The sequence below is a fragment of the Geotrypetes seraphini genome, chromosome 7, assembly GCF_902459505.1.
Source record: "Geotrypetes seraphini chromosome 7, aGeoSer1.1, whole genome shotgun sequence".
In the NCBI taxonomy this organism is placed as follows: Eukaryota; Metazoa; Chordata; class Amphibia; order Gymnophiona; family Dermophiidae; genus Geotrypetes; species Geotrypetes seraphini.
This window is the reverse complement of record NC_047090.1, coordinates 78,769,579-78,785,113: the sequence shown is the minus strand read 5'-3', so window position 1 is coordinate 78,785,113 and position 15,535 is coordinate 78,769,579. Positions and strand designations below refer to the sequence as shown.

Genomic DNA, 15,535 nt, shown 5'->3' with positions numbered 1-15,535 from the left:
CTTCCATTCTATATATAAGCTCATGTAAACCTTTTCCTTTCTCTTCTTATAGTTTAAGTTCTTGTAAACCGTGCCGAGCTCCACTTCCGTGGAGAGGATGCGGTATATAAACTTAAGGTTTAGTTTAGATTAAAAATGTTGGATTGAGCCAAAATGTTGGATTCGTGACTCATTATGGGAGCCTATACTACTGGCAGTGCTGATGAAGTGCTGTTTTATCCCTCTGCTTACAATGGGGCTGATGCACGCGGCAGCCGGCTAACGCCCACAGTCAGCACTGACCACGGCTAGTCAATGCCAGGCCATATCCGGTAACCAGCATTGAATATCCGGTTTATTTTTGGCCAGCTCAAGCTAAGCCAATTTTCAGCACTGGCTAGATAAGTTATAGTGGTCAAAGATTAGACCTGCTATTTGTACAACCCAATTTGGCTGCTAAACTTGGCTGGTCAACACAATATAGCCAGTTAAGTTTTGGCTAAGTGCTAATATTCAGCAGCTATAGCTGTCTATCTCCTGCTGAATATTTGTGCTTAGCCAGCCAAGTGCTATTTAACTGGCTGGGAGCTGAATACCAGGCAGAATGGTTTTAACCCTTTTAGCAACTCATTTGCTAATTGATGAAAACCTTACTTTCGTTTGTTACCTCCTGTAGGAATTCCCATCTGTCAACATTCTTTAGCTACAAATCTTGCTGGAGCCTGCCTTTTGGCATTTAGAGATGGAATTTTTTAAAAAATTAAAATAAAATGGCATGTCAATATTGAACTCGCCTATCGATAACGCTGTAACACAAATGTAACTCAATTTGCTGTAAGCTTCAATGATTCCATGCTGATATGTGCGGGATATATGAAGTTATATTGTATTGCAATGCGCTATTCAACTCATGTTGAAAAACATATGGCATTTCTAGCATGTACAAAATGCAACAATCAGACTTTTCTGTGTGGTAATCTTGCCTTCCATGGACAACTCTGGGTTTATATGATCAAAAACATCTTTGTTGGTGATCCTTGCTGTAATTGTATGATTGTTAAGGTGACTGGTCCTGCTTCCTCCTCCCCCCCCCCCCTACCACTTCCTGTTCCAGAGCAGAGCTAGCAGCCACAGGGAAGCTACAGGTGCTATAGCACCTACAACAAAAATCAATGTTTCCATCCTCTCTCAGCTCCAGCACTTTCCTTAACTCACTTTCTCTATTTCCCCTTTCCCTAGCTTCCCTTTCCCATATCTTTTTACCCAGCATCCACTCACCTACCTCCCATATTTATCTGCTCTGCCTTTCCTCCTTGTCTCAATGTCCTCAGCATTCCTTCTGGTACTCCATCTCCACTGCATATGTTCATTCTTCGTACTCCCCACCACAGCATGTTTCTTCCTCTTCTTTTTCATTCCCCTAGCATCGACCCTCTTCTCCCTCTGCCACCTGCCAGCATCTTCCTCCTTTTCCTAACCCCAGAAACAGAAACTTCTCCAGAAATCAATCCCATTCACCCAGTTCAACACCCAGCCCCAGCATCTGCTAGCAGCAGCTCCCCATCTCCCTGCTCCAGCCCCAGTATCAGACCTTCCAAAATCATCCCCCTTCTCCCAATTCAACCCTCATTCCTAGTATCCGCCAGTCACTTCCTTCTCCTAGCCCCACCACATGTCAGACCCTTTTTGTACCCTATCATTTATCAGTGTCAGTTGCCTCATTTCTCTTCCTTCTCCTCTCCCCCATTCTAGCATATCATCTGTTTTTCTATCTCCTCATTCATATCTAGCATCTCACCCCTATCTTCCCCAAAATGGTTCAACATCATTCCTCTCTTTCCCCCCTCTATATAATCAATCTCTCCCTCTTGCCTATTTATGCTCCATCCATTCTCCTGTTGTCATGGATTTCAGCATTAAACAAATATGCAGCTCGAATGGAGCCTCACACTCATGCACTCTGCTCCCTTGGCAGCAGGAAATGTTGTCAGATGGGTAGGATTGCCAAAAAGCTTCAGCATGAGGCTAAATGCTTGTTTATTTTTCATGTTTAATGATGACACTTATAATCACAGGAAGGGGCCATGGGAGAATGAACACTTAGGGAAGGAGATGGATTATGAGGGGGGCATGTGAGGGAGATGCAAGATGGGGAAGGATGGAAGAGAGGGGAGATGCTGGACCACATAAGGAGAGAGAGGAGGAGACAGCTACTCCATCCTGCAATATTACTACCAGGGAACAAGGCTTTAGAGGAGTGATTGAGAGGGCAATTGGATTTAACTTGCTGATATTTTAAATAATTTTAAAATGTAACTATTTGACTTGAAGAGCTTGAATCTATAATTGGTTCCTGTTATACTTTTTCTGAATTAAAGTACTTATACATATAATTGTTGAAGCACATGTGATTGCATATACAGGCTGCTAAGTGAAGCTGGGGGGGTGGGGTTGTGTGTATTTTTACATACCTTTATATCCACTGCAAATTTAGTAAAAAAACAAACAAAACCAAAACCAAAAACTTATGTATTTATGTGCACCTGTAAGAAATTTTACAAAAGGCTCTGTGCTGGTGTCCAGCAAGTCTTTTGTAAAATAGCCAGGAAATTATAAATGTTCTGACTTAAGTGATCCATGCTGATGGGGAAAAAGAGGATTCTTCAGTGCTGGCTACTCCCAGAACCTCCTTCTTTACCCCAGTGGCATTTACTGATAACACAGGCATCCTTGGAATGTCAGAAAGTTTTGGATTTAGACTCACCCCTGGGGAAACTGCTGCAGCTCGTCCAGAAGAAGAGAGGAGGCTTTGTGTGTGTGTGTGGGGGGGGGGGGGGGGGGGCTGAAGGCAGAATTGGGCGAGACTGAAGGCAAAACTGGATGGGGCTAGAGACGGAACAGGGTTGGTTGGGCCACGGTCATGTGTCTGGGGTTTCCTGGTAACCCTAATCATTAAGCTTCTCCCAGTAATGACATTAGTTCATGTTAATTGTTAGTAAATGATATGCACATAATTTAAGGAAGCTGGAAATTCAGTTGGTTGAACACACTGTCTACGGTGCATAATTTCTTATTTTATGTGTGTCAATCTTTACTAAGTTTTTTTTTTTTTAAATTTAATCTGCAGTTTATATAGAATACCAAACTTTCATTGCTAATTTCCAGTTCTTCTTGCCAACCCCGAAATTGCCCTCACAAATAGAGAAACTAGTGTCAAAGAAAACAAACAGCTGATAGAAAGGAGAGGTAATATTAACATGGAAAAGAAAGGGATAACAGAATTTCTTCTGGTATATCAGGCCACTAAGACATCCAGCCTGAAGCAGCAAGATTCTCAACTACTAACCTGATTTGAGCAATATGAGAGTAAAAATATATGGTCCAGTTTATCAAATGTAGAGAAGGAAAATTCAGAAGCAATGGGCACTTCATATACACTACTCCCTCCGTATTTGCTGTGATAGGGGATTAACAGACCCGTGGATATAGAAAAACCACAAATAACTTTTTCATATGTTATTTGCTGTTTTCTATTAAAAACCATGGTGAATATGGTGAAACCACAAATAACATGGTGGGAGACCTGGCCTATTCCTGAAGGAGAGGCAAAACACGGTGAAAAAAGTGCTGGGAATGAGCGATTTTTCTCTGTAAACACTTGGAATTTGCTATTCCTCCATGCAAGCTGATGTAATTTGGGAGCGAGAAGCCAGCAAGCTAAAAAACGCGAATATTCAAAACCGTGAATGCTGAAACCGCGAATATGGAGGGAGAAGTGCATTCTAAATATTTGAAAATAGACAGATTACTCTGAAAGAACTAACTGGGAGCAATAGATTTAAACTGAATCTCGTGTTTTACTTTCTTTTTAGGAAAGAAATCTAAGGGCAGAAAATGAAGCTTTAACGATTCATCTTAAAGATGCACAAAGGAGAATTGAAGCTCTGCAGACGGAACTAAGAAAACTGCAGGTGCAAGACACTATGGACCTCAAGGACTATTCGTAGCAAGGAAATATGCTTGGGCTCTTCCTGGGATAAATATAAAGTAGAGAATGACATGGGGACAAATTTTTCTCTGTCTCCGTGAGTTCTTTTCTTGTCCCTGCCCCATTCTTGCAAGCTCCGTCCTCACCTGCGCAAGCCTCAAACACTTTAAAATCATAAGTGTTTGAGGCTTGTGCAGTTAGGACAGAGCTTATGGGAATAGGGCAGAGACAGGGCTAGCAACAAAACTCGCGGGGACGGGACAGGGAAATTGAGTTCCTGAAGGGACAGGGACACATTTGTCCCCAAGTCATTCTCTAATATAAAGCTCTGGTAGCTGCTCTACAGCTTGGATATGGACACTGTGCTCAAGGGAGAGAAAAGTATTGGCAAGTGAAAATAAAATTAAACCAGCAAAAGAAATGCAGCTGAACACCAAAGTCTATATTGAAAATTACAAGTTGTACTGGTGGCTCGAGTTAAGCAGAAGATGCTGCAGGTGCACAGGGGAAAATGGTGTTTAGGCATTACATTACACAGCTGTAGAGAGTTACACAAGTGAATGTCTTGGTTGATGAATGTTGAAAAGTGTTTGTAGGGGAGACTGCTAATGCAGCAAATTATTGGTAGGTAAATTTGCTGGTACATAGAGTATCTCACAGGTGACGAGTATCTTAGGAGCAGAATGTTGGACTACTGATTTGCAAAGGAGTCTCTCAAATATGTCGTTGCTGGAATTTGTCAAGAGATGGACTAGTGTTACACAGGTGATTTTGGAAATGAACAGGTAAGGTGAGAGAGGTATGGTGCAGTGGTTAAAGTTACAGCCTCAGCACTCTGAGGTTGTGGGTTGAAACCCATGCTGCTCCTTGTGACCCTGGGCAAGCCACATAGGGCTAGATTCACTAACCTGCCCTATCGTGACCGATCCATGTCAAATCCTGGCAGGTCGGATGGATTCTTCAACCTCTAATATTCAAATGGGGGCGATTGGAGGAACGCCCGCATCTGCCAGCATGGTTCGCTAGTGTGCAATCCCAACGCATGCTCAGACCATCTGTAGATGGTCTGCGCATGCGTCTAAGACCTGTCCAAGCCGCAACTTTTTTTTTTTTTACTTTTTTTTTTAGCCCAGCGAGCACGTGGTTTTAACCTGCTTTAAACCCGTGGGTTAAAACCATGGGCTCGCAGTGCGGGGAGGGGCAGGAAAGATTCAGGGGGAGAGGCAGGCAAGAGAGTTCTGGGGATGAGCAGGGCAGCAATTCAGGGCAGAGCAGGCAGGCGAGATCAGAGAAGAGCAGGGTGGCAAATCAGGAGAGAGCAGGGCGGCAATTCGGGGCAGAACAGGCAGGAGAGATCTGGGGAAGAGCATCGGGCAGCAGGCAGGAGAGATTCTGGGCAGCAGAGAGCAGGGTGTGCAGAGAGCAGGGCTTCAAAGGAGCTAGAAAGACATTTACAACTGGTCCCCAGCAGTTGCTTCTTGGGTTGATCGGCTAGCCCAGTCAGTTTCAAAAATTTATTTGGTGAATCGTGTCCCTGTATACTTTGCATGCACGGATTGGAAGCAGATCGCAGGAGAGGTTAGTGAATCAGGCCGGAGGGAAATATGATCGCAAAGGGGTCGCAAACCGATCAGTACACGATCGGTATGCTTAATGAATCTAGCCCTTAATCCCCCCATTGCCCTGGGTACATTAGATAGATTGTGAGCCCGTGGGGACAGATAGAGAAAACTGCTTGAGTACCTGAATAAATTCATGTAAGCCATTCTGAGCTCCTCTGGGAGAATGGTATAGAGAATTGAATAAATAAATGACACAAGAGAGGACTGTTTTATGGTACTGGGTTATACTGGAGTATCTCAGAAAACAAGTAATAGTGTGCAAAATCTACTGTATAAGAGTGCACTGACCTCCAAGGGCAGTGGAACACTTTTGGTTGGAAGGTCTAAACCAGTGTATCGCAAACTGTGTGTCGTGGCAGATTCCAGGTGTACCGTGAGATGCCGGCGAGGAGGTGAGGCGCCGGCATCAGCTGACTGCCTACAGGATGTGCGTCTTTCAGCGAGATACATGTTCTGTAGGCCGTCAACTGGTGCCTCTCCTCTAAGTACCTCTCTTTTTGTATCTCCCCCCCTACTGGTGGCTCAAAACCCCATCTGGAGGGCCTTCATGCATGCACAGACGTCAATGTGATGACATCACGCATACATGTAATGTCATCACCTCAATTTCTGCGCATTTCCAAAACTCGGCACAGGGTTTAGTGTGCCGCAGTTTCTGAAAGTTTGCGAGACACTGGTCTATACAAACCAATATTTTTCACCCACCCCCAGCTTTCCAGTTCCTGGTATGTATTGGGCAATGTATAGGTAGGACCGTAGCCCCAGTGGCTTATCCCTATTCCACTGCTTATGAATACATCTGTAAGGTTTTGAGCTTCTCCTAATACAAGGCACAACTTTTTAGAATTTCAGGTTTGATTTTTTTTAAAAAAAGACAACACCATAACATTAATTTTCTAGCTTAAATGTATAAGGTTTCATCATATGCAAAGTTCCTTGAAAGTTTAACAGGGTTTTGGTTCCATACAGGTATATACTGGTTTGGTTCACTTCACACACATTGGTCTGATCCAAGATTAGAATGGCCAAAGTATGAGGAGTGTTCAATAATTTATCTAAATGAGTATGAAGTAGCAAGTGTGTTGAAACAAGTCTGTGCATGTTCTGACATGTCTCAAAGTTACTCATGCACAGCTGTGGCTCAGTGTGAGTCTAACATTCCAAGAGACAGGACGTCAGGAGAGTACTGTGAATCAAGCAAGAAACTTCTAGATTTGGAGCACCATTCAGGGCTCCTTTTATGAAGCCGCATTAGCGGTTTAACGCACGTAAATACCGTGCGCTAAACTGCTGGCCGCACTAGCTGCTATTGCCTCCTCTTGAGCAGGCGGTAGTTTCTCAGCTAGCGTGGGAGTTAGCGCGTGATGAAAAGTCACGTGTGCTAACGCGGCTTCGTAAAAGGAGCCCTCAGTGATAAAATGTCTCACAAAGGAAGGGAAAAAGTCAAAAGAGATCCATGAACACATGACTCCAGTTTATGGTGAGCCTGCCCCACCATCCTACAAAGTAACATTTTTGAGCAAGCAGTTTAATTGGGGTAGAGAGTCCATTGAAGATGACCCTCACATTGGACAGCTTGTGGAAGCAACTTCCACAGAAATGTGCAAGAAAGTCAAGGATTTAATTTTGTCAGACAAACAAATTAAGGATTCCCGACTAGCTGAAGAAATGGGCATCTTGGCAGGTCGTTTGGAAAATAATTCATGAAAAGCTGGGCATGTTCAAGGTTAGTGAAAGATGAGTTCCAAGAATGCTGATGCCATGTCAGAAGGCCATGAGGCTCTAGTGCTATCAGGAGAACTTGGAGATCAAGTGAATTTTTTTCAGTGTTTGGTGACTGGAGATGAGACGTGGGTCTATCACAGAGATATCCTGAGTCCAAAATGGAATTAATGCAGTGGAAGCACAAGTCATCCCCCAAGACGGAAAAATCTGCAGGCAAAGTCATGGCAACTGTCTTCGGGATGATGAAGAACAACCATAACTGGGGACAGTTATGCCAACACAATGATCACTTTACAAAGTCAATCAAGAAGAAAAGACAAAGAAAACTCAGGCGTGCTGCTTTACGACAATGTGCTGGTGCACATATCACGACAATTACAGGCTACCATCTGAGAATGTGGGTTTCAGCAGCTGAACCATCCACCCTACAATCCTGGCCTGGCTCCCTCAGATTATTTCCTGTTCCAAGTTTTGAAGAAATTTCTCCATGGACAGTGGTTTTCAAGTGATGAAGACGTCAAGGAAGCTGTGAGATCCTGGTCTAAAAGTCAAACAGAAGAATTATTTTCAAAGGGTTTAAAGTCATTGAAGGAAAAGTGAATGAAGTGTATGGAGCTATCGGGGGATGATATTGAAAAATAAAACAAACAAATGTTAAGCTCTTTTCTTTGCAAAGAAACTAGAATAATCAAAAAAGAACATAAAAAGAAGAAAGTAGTTTCCAAATGTATCCAATAATGCCAAACAAATGCTCACCTGCTATCAAGCCCACAATTAACAAAACAGGCTCTAGAAATTTGGAAGCTATCAGAAATTTCCATTAACAAAAAGAGAAAAAAATTAAATTACTGGCTATTTGATTACTTATATATAATGAAGACAAATGGGGAGGAGCATTTTCGATATGATGTCCAACGGATGTTTTGTGGAAAATGCACATAAATCCCGTAGCGAGCTTGACTATTTTCAAAACAGAAACATGTCTTTTTGTTTCAAAAATGTCCATTTCTCAGATGTGCCTATCCTCAGTGCTTCTATCTTTGTGAGCCATTTAAAAGAATCCAAAAGAAAAGAGCACAAAACAAGCCATTGGGATCAAAATGGCAGATGATGTTTAATGTGAGCAAGTACAAAGTGATACATATGAGAAAGAGGAACACATACTATAGCTCTGTGATACAGGGTTCCATTTTAGGAGTCATTCCCCAGGAAAAGGATCTAGGTGTCATCCTTGGGGATCCATTGAAACCCTCAGCTTTATGTACTGGGTGGTTCATAGATGAAATTGCGTGGGACAATCGTATGCGGACAAATGAGCTGAGACAAATGCGTACAGGACGTCAGCGGGTCAGATTAAAAGTTAAATTTAAAGCACTCCGAGGGGGAGTTTAGGGGGAACCCTCCCACTTTATTTAGAAGTGTTGGCGCTGCCATTGCGGGGTTCGGGGGAAACCCCCCACCTCCCACCCCCAATTACAGAGGAAAGTATAATTTTTCCCTGTTTTAGGGAAAAATTACAGTTTCCTCTGTAAGTGTGTGTTTGGGGGTCCTCCCACCCCTCCCCAATGACAGCGCCAACACTTCTAAGTAAAGTGGGGAGTTCACCCCACACACCCCTCGGAGTGCTTTAAATTTAACTTTTAATCCGGCGCGCTGACATTCTGGAAACAGGATACTGGGCTTGATGGATCTTCGGTCTGTCCCAGTATAGCAATTCTTATGGAATGTAGAAGGGGCCAGCTTTTATAATAGACTGGCCACACAGACATCCCAGTAGAGCAGTGGGGCACCCTAGTGGGCACTGCAGTGAACTTCACATAATAAGGCTCAGGTATACATTTCACTATAACCCCCTTGTAGTGTATGGTGAGCCCTCCCAAACCTACTGTACCTAATTGTATACCATCCCAGTAGCCCTTATGCCTGCAGGTGTCACCTATATGTAGGTACAGTGTGATTTGGGTGGGTTTTGGAAAGCTCACATATTCCACCACAAGTGTACTAGTTAGAGTGAGATATGGACCTTGGTCCCCATCTCTATAGCCCACTGCACTGACCATGGTGCTACTCTAAAGACCTACTTGCAGTTCTAATAGGACTGGCTATCCTCTGGTGCACCATCAATAGCACGCAGGACAATTGCACCCCAACAATTCCGCTCCATCAAATGCGTGCACGGACAAGTGCGCGCATAAAGGGAGCGGAATTGTGGATGCACAATTGTAAGTGTGTTTGAGGGGGTTGCGGCAATCTTCTAATTCAGAGCACGTCAGCATTGAACACCCCGTTGTAAAGGTTCCCCCTCCACACCCACACCCACCCTCAGAATGGAAACGGGAAGGCATAGGGCGGTAGAGCGAGTTGTAAGTGTAGTAGGGGGGGGGTCCCCACCACATCCCCCCCACATCCCCCTCTATGAGAGCACAAGTGTAATGTGGGTGGGGAGGGGGTTCCCCACACACACACACCCTCAGAGTGCAAACAGGAAGGCATAGGGTGGCACACATTTGTCCTGCACGCAAATGGGGCGGAATTGTCAGCGCGCCAATGTCCTGCATGTATTTGATGGGTCACCATATCAGTACACCCATCATATCATCTGCAGCTGTCAGGCTGGTATATACTGTTTTTATTCACATCTTTGGGGGGGTGGAGGGGTCAGTGACCACTGAGGGAGTGTGTGTGTTGGGGGCGGGGGGAGGTCATGCCTCCATCTCTCCAGTGGGCAACTGATTAGTTTGGGCACCATTTTGTCACTTATTCACTATTGAATAGGTTTAGACTCAAATGTCCAAATTGTGCCCTGTGCCAAATCATACCTAACTGTGAACACACTGCTCGTTTGGACCTCAGGTTTCAGTAAGAAAGTAGGGTGGAGAATTGTGCTTATCTATCTGATCTTAAAAAGTCAAACATTTGAGGTTTAGGACTCTTAGCCCTCTGTTCTTTAACTGATTCCTGTTTTATATGTAGTTTTGCAAAAACCATCACATATACATATAAGCTGCAAAATGTACAGCTGCTTACATGTGAAATTCTTTGAATGATTCTGTTCTATTTTACTTGCATGTGGGGGGGGGGGGGGGTTTACAAAATGGCTCCTGCTTTTGAACTCTTGCATATTCCTATATGTATTTTACATAGAGCTCTGCATCCATTTGTGAAATGCCCAGGAAATTTTGAAGTCCATTTCTATGTATAAATGGGCTCTAGAACATAATTGCACTTACTGGGACAACTAAACAACTAGATTACTACAGCTCCTTACACAGAGGCCTCAGTCACATAGGGGATGAGATTTTTCTGATTACAGTCAAAGTAGTTTAAATATTATATGCAGATACTTATATGTATTTTGTACATGGGCAATGAATGGTTAACTGACTTTTACAGAGTCACAGGAGCTGCAGTGGGAATCAACCCCAGTTCTCCTGGTTTCCAAACCACTGCACTAATCATTAGGCTACTCCTCGACCTATACTGAGCACAGATAGAAGTACAGAATAAATTACTACAAAATAAAAATCTGTAGACAAAAATTAACCTCAAATCCAATGAAGCTGTACTCTAAATACACTGTAACACTGGAGGAATAGAAACTGGGATACATTTCATCAAACATCAACATCAAACTGTGCAAAATATACAGATAGCAGGTGCAATCTCTAGAATGTACATGCTCCAATTGCTAAAATGAAAATAAAATTATCTTTTTTTATTTTGTTGCTTGGCCAATTTATTTTTCTTATCATCTTGCTTCCAGCTTCTGAATTCCGCTTTCTTCTGTCTCCTTTCCCTCAGCTTTTTTTTTGCTCCATATTTCTTACCCTACATTCACATCTGCATCCTTTACTTTTAGCTTTCTTACATTTATCTTTCTGCTTCTCTGTCCACTCAAACTAAACCTTTTTCTCTTCACTATTCAGTCTTCATTCTCCCTATTTTTCTGTATCTGACAACAGCTTTCCTTCATTCCAGCCTTCCTATTTCCCATCTCTCTCTCAATTCTCCCTCTTTCTCCATTTCGCCTATCCTAATGATCTTAACAATACAGGGTGCCCACAACAACACTCCTTGATTTTAAATGGCTACAATATCAAAACTTATTGGAATATGTTTATAAATAAGATGACAGCAAATATAAGTCCAAAAAAACACAGCAAGATCTTACACAATCACTTGCACTTTCACCCTTATAAGCTGCCATTGGGGCAGAAGTTACAACCGTCAGACAATGCAACGCAACAAAATGACCATGTGTTCCTCAAGTGGCTCACCGGACATTACTGTTTGTGACTTTTTCCTTTGGGGGTACGTGAAAAACAGTGTATGTACTTCCACTATCCGCAACTATGGATGATCTTCAGGAACGCATCACTGAAAGTATAAGCACGATCATGCAGGATATGCTTCAGTGAGTCTGTTCCAAGCTCGAATATCACATCGATGTTTACCAAATAATAGGTGGGGTGCCCATCGAATATATGTAATCAACAGATACCATATGAAACTTTATGAGTTGATGAAACTGAAGCCTCAAAGGTGAAAGAATATTCCAATAAATTTTGGTTTTGTAACCATTTAAAATCAAAAAGTGTTTATGTGGGCACCCTGTACATTAAATAAAATTGGGGATAGAGATGACCTCTGCTGGACACCACACCGAGCTGACCACTTCCCCTTTCATCTTTACTTGCTATAATCTTTGTAGCAAAAACTAGTGAACCAGGAGAGTACATTCTCTGTAATTCCTAACTCACTCAATTTATTCAATAGAAGGTTATGGTCCACTAAATCGAATGCGCAGGATAAATCAAATTGCAAGAGTACTATCTACCTTGCAAAACTGCCTTGCTTAATCATGACTTTGCAATTGCAAGTCTTGCACATATAACTGTCTCTGCTAAAATCTTTACGAAAATCAGATTGAACATTATGCAAAATATTTATTTATTCAATTTTCTATACTGTTCTCCCAAGGGAGCTCAGAATGGTTTACATGAATTTATTCAGGTACTCAAGCAGTTTTCCCTATCGTCCTGGTAGGACGATAAAATTTCCAAATTCTGGACTCCTATCTCTTGAAACAAATGCCATATTTTATCAGAGAGGCATCCTTCATCTGACAATATAATGGATGAGTTTAATTATAAGTGTAATTTACTTTCAAAGTATTGAGGCAGACTATCAGTATCTGGAGTTGACGCACTTGAAGATGCTATTAGGTGTTCAACTGATAATAGTTGGCTTGTGATCTTAAATATTTTTTAGAATCCAAGCTATTTAACCCCATTTGTTCAGATTCACTCATGCAGCATTCCCCCCCCCTCTTCCTTTACCCTTCTCTTTGTCATATATATGTCTTTACAGAGCTTCAAAGTGGTCAAGTAGGTCCTGTATCCTGAAATGCAGGCACCCCCTGAACTCTGACACCCTAAATGGATATCCTAGTGGCAGGGCCGACCCTGCTCCAGGCTTGCCATATCCCTCTTCCTCCAGTGTAAGCTTGTTCAAGTGAGTGAGAAGCAACAGAACTTGAGCATGTCCCTTGTGTTCAAGTGCCAACCATGTTGAAATTTTTGAATGCTGCATTTCTGCCGGCCAAGCCACTGCCCCCAATACTGCCACCCTTGGTGGATGCCTATTCCACATAGTGATGGCACTGACTCAGGTTCGGTGCCAGCCACAACACTGTCATTGCAACATCATAACTATTTGAGTCAGACTGAAGGTTCAGTTCCTTCTAAATTGCATCTCTGACACTGGCAAGCAATGGATACCTAAAAGAAATATAAAACATGGGAGTGTTATATTTGTCCATCTCCCATCATATTCATCCATTTTCTAGCAAATATGGTTTAAGAATACTTCATATCTAAATGTTGATTTCTGTTATATTAAATAACCTATTATTGTCTGTCCATCCATTGCTACATCCAGTTCAAGCTTCTTGTTTTCATGTACAAATGTCATGTTCAAATTTCATGTATTCACGTCACATCTCTTCATTACCTATCTTATCTCTGCTCATCCTATATGCCTTCTTCTGGACTCCATCCATCAGTTAAGTTGCTATCAGGTATGCCTTTCTCTTCCATTGACAAATTCTGGATCCATGACTTCCATCTTGCTTCACCATCTAGCTGAATTCTTTCCTGCCTACATTCAAACCCCTTCTATAAAAGAAAATATCTTCTTTGGCATTACATTCAATTTCTAACCTCCTGCTCTCTAACCATTCTCTTTGTCACAGTCCATGTATATTATAGCCAGATGGTGTATCATTTTGATTCAATCAGGTTGCAATGTATTATGTCAAGTAGCAGGGAGACATAGGGTTGTATCTCCTGTGGCAGGAAGGTGTCCGGATGTGGCAATGGGCCTTGGGATGATGCTCAAAGTCACTTAAATTGGTAGGGTAAAATGACTTGCAGAAGGAAAGAGTAGAGTCTTGCAACCACACAAGTGGTCCTTGAATGTGAGCATTGCTCGGAAGATTTTCTGAGAGTGGTAACCCCTTCACTGAATCTTTTTATCACTTGCTTCAACAACAAATTTCCTCAGGTCTGTTCCAGGCTGAAAATACCACGGCAGACTAGCTTCAGATGCCTTTCTCCTAACTTGAGGGAGGGATCTTCGGAATTCATATCCTCTAACACCTTTCATATCAAAAAAAGTCTCCTGAAACTCAAAGCGTTCGAGGGATCCATGATATTTATTGCACCATACTGGCCTTGCCAGCTCTGGTTCTCTCTACTTCTGGACCTAGCTTCTGAAGACCCTTGGAGACTGTAATGCTTTTTTATGCTTAACACCCAGAGTGAGGGGTCTCTCTTACATCCCAAACTCTAATCCCTGACCCTGGATCTTGAGAGATTAGAAATGCATTCCTTGAACATGCCAAAGAATGTTTCTAGAGTTCTGCTTGCCTCCAGGAGAGATTCAATATGAATTGAAGAGGTTTGCTGTCCCTAGATCCCTTTTTATGTCCTACAAAAAAATATTTGGTTATCTTCTACATCTGTCAGTCAAGCCTTAATACCAATAGTGCAATTGGAGCTTATCTCATGTAGAAGGTAAGCGTATCTCTGCTCAGATTTTAGTTGATTGCTTCATGAAGGACTTGTTTTTAATAAAACCTCCCATCAAGCCCCCAGCAGTGTCAAGTGATCTCAATGTTGTCCTTACCCTGCTGATAAGCTCCCTTTGAGTCACTTGGTTCCTATCTTCTGCAGTACCTGACCTGGACTGTCATATTTTTGCTGGCAAACACTTCAGTCTGCAGGGTTAGTGAGCACCCAGCCTTAATCGCTGATGCACCTTATGCAAAATTCTACAATAACAGAATGATTCTGCACATCCATCCCTAAGTTCCTTTACAAGGTAGTATCAGAGTTCCATTTAACCAGCCAACATTTTTCCCAAGGCCATAAAGGTGAAAGAATAATGGTCTTGGATTTGATACACTACTCTTCTGTCAGTATAACCAAAGCAGTTCAGGTATACTAATGTAGACACTTATATGGGACCCGGCTGAATATCTGTCGGGACTCACATAAGGGATGCAGGTGCCCTCTGGTCCCCCCAATAATCCTTCTCACTCCCTGATGTAGCAAGACCCCCCCCCCCCCAATTCTAATACCCCATCCAGTGGGGGGTGATGGGGGCAGACATGAACCCCAATCGCTCCTGCCTCTAGCAGTTGCCTTTAGAAAATGGTTGCTGTGACCTTTAGCAGTAGTCTTGCAATACTTCAATCCCTTCAAGGGTCAAACCATGACAATAAAACCTGTTTTGTTAGAACCACTTGGTTTTGTATGAATGTAGCCCTGCATGGTTCAAACCTCCTGTGTTTCAACAACCAGTTAACACAGAGGATATTTGAATTGCCCAGGGATCTGTAGACACAGGACCCTGTGGTTCAAACACAGTAGATATGAATGGCATAGCCTGGCCGGTACCAGAGCCACAGAGGGAGGGATGAGGCCGGCATGAACAGCGTGTAAGACAGCCTGCTCACTGCCAGCAGATTTAATGAGATAGGGGACAGGATTGCTCTTCAAAGAACCTCCCATCACCAGGGGGAGAAGAGGCGAGGTGCTGGTGCCCCTGCCAAGTAGGCACATGGGGTGCTCCTTCTCCCCCCCCTCCTTTTATTAAGCCATTGCTTCCAGATCCCACAAAACTTCTGGGATAGCCCTGACTTTGCCCCAGGACCACC

General features: G+C 42.9%; 1 protein-coding gene across 1 annotated transcript in view; it reads left to right on the top strand.

Annotated features, from left to right (window-relative positions):
* The window catches only part of RASGRP1 (RAS guanyl releasing protein 1), an 86,807-nt gene extending 81,271 nt beyond the window's left edge, over nucleotides 1–5,536 (top strand). Inside the window, exon 16 of the mRNA XM_033952405.1 lies at nucleotides 3,852–5,536. Coding sequence (XP_033808296.1) covers nucleotides 3,852–3,986 — 135 coding nt within the window. The 3' untranslated portion in view covers nucleotides 3,987–5,536. The remainder of the gene's footprint in view (nucleotides 1–3,851) is intronic.
* Nucleotides 5,537–15,535: the final 9,999 nt, after the last annotated feature.